Consider the following 5,638-nt stretch of genomic DNA (forward strand, 5'->3'; position numbering starts at 1 on the left):
ATACATAGCATCACAGTCTCCTGATATCATCATTTAATAGTTCAAGTGAAATATAAAAACTTAACCTTCTTTTAAGTTCCTTTATCCTATCTTATTTATAGTTACTTTAAACATTTTAAACATAAATTTGAACCATATCAACAAAGCTATAAATTTTCTTTCAATAGTCAAATATAATTTAGAAAATTAAAAATGAGAAAAGATTACTATATTTATCGTTTTTTCTTACTATATTTTTTTTCTTCTTTCCAGATCCCAAAATTTCTTCTTTGATCTATTTAGTAGACAAATATCTTTAGTCATTTAGGAGTTTTCTACAGGAGACATGTCAGATGACTTACTTCCAAATTACAGTCCAGAGGCTAAAATCTCATTAGACTAATGACCTCATAGTGTATTTACAAGTTTCTCCATCAGGAGGATGATATTGAAAAAATAGAGAAATTTTTGCAATGATGAGAAAAATATAGCACATGTTTTCCAGACATAAGTAACAACTGTCTTTCAAACAAAAATTCTAATCACTATTTGAAAACAAGACAAACTGGCACCTAACAGCAGATTCTCTCTTTCTGATTTATCCATTTCTTTTGATAAGTTACTCAGGTTCCCATTGTGTTTTGCTTATGGGAACCTGGGAACTTCTTCACAGGGGTGAGGAGGTGAAAAACAGCATGGGGGGCATATCAGTGATTTGGAGATTCTGAAAACATTTAATGTCCCCCTCAGGTCTTTCCCTTGTGAAGAACAAAGTAGATATCGTAAAAGGCATCTTTAGATTCTCACTACACAGCCAATGGAGTATTATTTTCCTCCTCCTTCATCTCTTCCATGAAAAATATCTCCCTTATGTGCTGTGGGATTTAATGTTCTTAGAACCTGAAAAGATCTTTATGATACAGTCTCGTATCTGCTTGGTTTTCACTCCATAAACAATAGGGTTCATAGTGGGAGGCAGGAGCAGATAAATATTGGCCACAATGATGTGGCAAGAAGGAGGGATTGTACGGCTTCCAAAACGATTAAAAAAGAAGCAGAAGAAGGCTGGACTGTAGGAGAAAACAATGGCACAGATGTGGGCAGTGCAGGTGCTGAAGGCCTTCTGTCGAGCATCTGCTGAAGAGAGGCTGACCACTGCCCGGAGGATCATGGTGTAGGAGATTGTGATGCACAGGATGTCAAAGCCTCCAATCAGAAGGGCAGCTATCAAACCATAGATAACATTGGCCTTGATATTTCCACAGGATAACTTGGCTACAGATAGCTGGTCACAATAGGTATGGTGTATTATATTGCCCTTGCAATAGGGTAGTCTCTTGGTGAAGAAAATCAAGGGAATGATGAGCAACACTGCTCTCAGAAAAGTAGCAAGCCCAACCTTTGCAATGACAGAATTGGTGAGGATGGTTGCATAGCGCAGAGGGTAGCAGATGGCCACATAGCGGTCCAGGGCCATGAGCATGAGCACCCCAGATTCCATCCCTGTGAAGGTATGGATGAAGAACATCTGGACTAGGCATTCTTCAAATCCAATTTTCTTGAGATGAAACCAGAAGATGCAGAGAGCTTTAGGGATTGTACTAGAGCACATAACAAGGTCGGTAAGGGAAAGCATGGCCAAAAAATAATACATGGATCTGTGCAAGGAGTCCTCATAGCAGATGAGGTATAGAAGCCCACAATTCCCTACCATGGCCACAATATACGTGGAGCAGAATGGGAAGGAAATCCACATGTGCATGTCTTCCAGTCCTGGGATCCCATTAAGAATGAATGAGACTGGTGTTACATCTGTTTCATTCAGAATTATCATAATTAAGCTGGTGTAATTGTTAAGAAGCCTGTAGTATTGAAATTATATCTTTGTTTTGTTTCATTTTTTGATCCTCTGAGGTTTGGAAAAATGGGAAAAATAATCTTTGTTGTGCTCCCTCTCTCTGTCTCTTCTCTCTGTTAATATTGTATTGTAATAACAAGAAAATAAACATTTTAAGTGCCAGGACAAATTTACATAAACACTGTTTAAGTTTAAACTATTGTTTGTTAATTCATTAATTTTTTGGTTCATTTAACAATATATACTTCACATCTACTATGTGTCAGGTTTTATGACAGATAATGTGTTTACATTATTTTAAGACAGAAAGATATAGATACAATCCCCTTAAACTTATAATCAAGTGTAATTGTGTTACACTTATGATCTATGTCATTATGATCTTTCAGATTGGTATTTGTTGTAATATCTTATTTAAATGTTAATTATTATAACCTCTCCATCTGGGTGTTTTCTTAAGGTAGAACTCATTGATTACCTAACAGGTATGATTAGGATGTATTTGTTATTGTTTTTATTTTTTATTGTTCTTATTTTTAACAATAATTCATATTTATACTTACTATGTACTAGGTAAAGTTCTAAGGAGTTTATATACATTAACTCATTTTGTCCTTACTATGAGCCCAGGATGCATTTTTATTATCTGCACTTTATTATTGAGTAAATGGAGGTTCTATGTAGATGAGGTTTCTTATGTCTGAATTTCAAAGGCATTCTCAATCTCCTAGTTTAAGATACAGATAGTAAAAAGACAGTTGATACTTTTTACATGAACTATTCTTCCTTTCCTTTCCTAAACAACCATTTATTTGTTTTCTGGTTCTGAAATACTTAAGAACATTTTACTTTATTTTATTTTATTTTTTAAAAGATTTCATTTATTTATTTGACAGAGAGAGAGAGCACAAGCAAGGGGAACTGCAAGGAAGAGCGAGAAGCAGACTCCCCGTTGAGCAGGGAGCCCTACCTGGGGCTCCATCCCATGACCCCGGGATCTCCATCAGAGTGGAAGACAGACACTTAACCTACTGAGCCACTCAGGCACCCTACTTAAATAAAATCTTAAAAAAAAACAAAAACAGGGTCCTTGCCTTTGGCTCAGGTCGTGATCCTGGAGTCCCTGGATTTAGACCACATCGGCTCCCTGCTCAGCAGGGAGTCAACTTCTCCCTCCACCCCTCATCCTGCTCCTGTTCTCTCTCTTTCACTGTCTCTCTCTCAGATAAGTAAATAAAACCTTAAAAAAAGAGAACATTTTAAAACTTCTTTGCTTTCATATTTAATGCTGGTGATAGTGATGACAGAGGTGTATGTGGGCATGTATGTCATTTACCAAGCAGGCATTTTTTTTAATAATAAATTTATTTTTTATTGGTGTTCAATTTGCCAACATACAGAATAACACCCAGTGCTCATCCCGTCAAGTGCAGGCATTTATTGGGCCTTTTGGGGTCTGGAAATCTGAGGCCTTTGGTTTTAGAAATTTTCTTGTATTAACTTTTGATAATATCTTCCCAATCTTGTCCTTGTTATTTTACTACTATTGTTTTTAGTTAAATATGGGATTTTCTGGCCTTATTCCCTTCTTTTCATTGTTTCTCTTTAAAAAGTTTAATATTGCATCTATTTATTTTTTAACCACTTTCTAGAAAAATTCCTGAATTCTATATCCCAAATATATTGGCATTTTCTGTTGTCTAACACTACAAAATTCCAACATCATATTTTCTTCTGAATCTTGTGAATCTGACAGTAATATACATATATTATATATATATTATATAATACACATGCTTCATATATTATCTAGGTTTCAATTACTAATTTTTATAGCTTTTTTCTTTTATTTGGAGAAGTTTCTCATATATATGGTAATTTTTGAATATTAATTCACGCTTAAGAAAGAGACTATCGAGAGCTGATTTGAAACTCCAGGCATTGAATGAATCTCATCAATTGGTAGGATTTACTTACGGTGCTCAAACAGGGACCTCTACTTCCTTGGAGACATTCTTAGTCTTACACTGCTAGTCATTATAAGAGGATAATTAACAGTGTTTAGGATAGTGGACGAATCAGATATATCAACTTGTTCTTTATTCAGTTTTTCTACCTACACCTATTTTTTATCTTTATATACTTGCACCATAGGATGACAGATTAGATACTGTAAAAGACCATTTTTTTTTTTTTGGAAATAGTAAAGCAACATAGGATGAACATGCCCTTCAAAGATCTCCTCTATGCCATTACAAAAATCATAGAATCATATAGAAACAGAAAGAAATGGCAATGAAGTTAACTTTGAGGCATATCAAAAAAGTTTCTACAAGGAATGGACAAATTATTTTAAATATGAAGGGCCAAAATGGTCAGAGCAGTGTTCTCTCTTGATGCTTGTTTTTACTTACTCAAATCATACTGGTATTTTAACTTCTCGATTCTGCAAACCTCTCTCTTTTTCATATTCCCCCAAATAGCCTCTAGTATAACATATTTCAGGAAAACTCAGTTCTTTTTTCAAGAGGTTAGAAAGCCAACCTCAAAGCCTCTTAATATCATGTAATTATCAAAGTACCAGGCTTATAGTTAAGGAATAGATTTGTTAATGGAATCAATGTCTTTCACTATTTTAACATCATGGTAAAATAAATATGATATTTTTGAATCATCCAAAATTTAATGAAACCTTCATATTAAGACAGTGGCAAGCAAAACACTTAGTACCTATTAGGTAAATATTTTTTAATAAATGAGCAGGTTAATGAATTAATGAGGCTTAATCTATACCTGACATTAAGCATTATTAAATTAAATGCTGTAGTATAAATAGTATTACTTGGAAAGCACCAAGGAACCACCAAAAGAAACAAAACCATAATGTTTACCTCATAAATCATCAGAAATTATAAATTTCAAAAAAAATAATGAAATAGAGAAAACAAAGGAAATCTAAGGAATTTGAAAAAATAATGTGCTAGAGAAAATATATTCATTGGGAAATAAATATCAACTATCTAAACTACCCTACAAAATTGGTCTTAACTCAGAGTGTTTTTTTTAACATATTTATGGTTTTTAAGAAGTGGTATATCAGAAAGTGAGCCATACTCAAAGTATGCAGAGAATTTTTCTATAAATAGGAAACATACCAAAATAAAAACATATCAAAAATTTTTGGATAAAATATTACTTTCAGATAAAGCAGAAACAAAAGCAAGAAAATATTGGATCAAGATCACTTTTGAGAAAAATAAAAGAAAATCTTGACACAGTGCAATTAAAGCTGATATACCAAATTGTTTTATCTCTAGTTTTGGCAAAATTTCTCCACAACCAAAACATTAAACAGTGCTGATATAATTCTCTTGTTCACTTTGTTAGTATACAGAACACTGAAAATGAGAGATAAAAATAGGTAAATAAATAAATAATAAAATGAAACATTTAAATTATATCACAGCTTATGAACTGCTTCTCAGTTTCTTATTTTAGTGTCATTGGTGTGGCCTTTAATGATACACAGCTAACAAAACTCTTACAATTTGCATTTTGGGAAAAAAGAACACTACGGGTTTTTAATATTGTGTTTCCATGAAAAACAATATTGTCATAGAGTTTCATTCTATTGGGCTTGTAAATGTGTACATTATGTTTGAATACAATAATATTTTTCTGATTATTTTCATAGATATCATTAGAGTAAGTTTTTAAAACTATAAAAATCATATATGTATATAAGTGCATATGTTTATCCATCTATATATGTTTTCTATTAAAATAGATATTGAAATTAAT

The 5,638-nt window shown here is 32.9% G+C and overlaps 1 protein-coding gene across 1 annotated transcript; it reads right to left on the minus strand.

The window, feature by feature from the left end:
• Nucleotides 1-572: 572 nt before the first annotated feature.
• Nucleotides 573-1,944, minus strand: LOC140615466 (olfactory receptor 52N4-like). Its single transcript, XM_072795330.1, has one exon. The coding sequence runs from the start codon at nucleotides 1,811-1,813 to the stop codon at nucleotides 848-850; it is 966 nt and encodes a 321-aa protein (XP_072651431.1). The 5' UTR covers nucleotides 1,814-1,944; the 3' UTR covers nucleotides 573-847.
• Nucleotides 1,945-5,638: the final 3,694 nt, after the last annotated feature.

Source organism: Canis lupus, chromosome 23 (genome assembly GCF_048164855.1).
Source record: "Canis lupus baileyi chromosome 23, mCanLup2.hap1, whole genome shotgun sequence".
Classification (NCBI taxonomy): Eukaryota; Metazoa; Chordata; class Mammalia; order Carnivora; family Canidae; genus Canis; species Canis lupus.

Coding starts and splice junctions, on each gene's coding strand:
- LOC140615466 (XM_072795330.1), bottom strand. CDS start 1,813: ATGATAATTCTGAATGAAACAGATGTAACACCAGTCTCATTCATTCTT.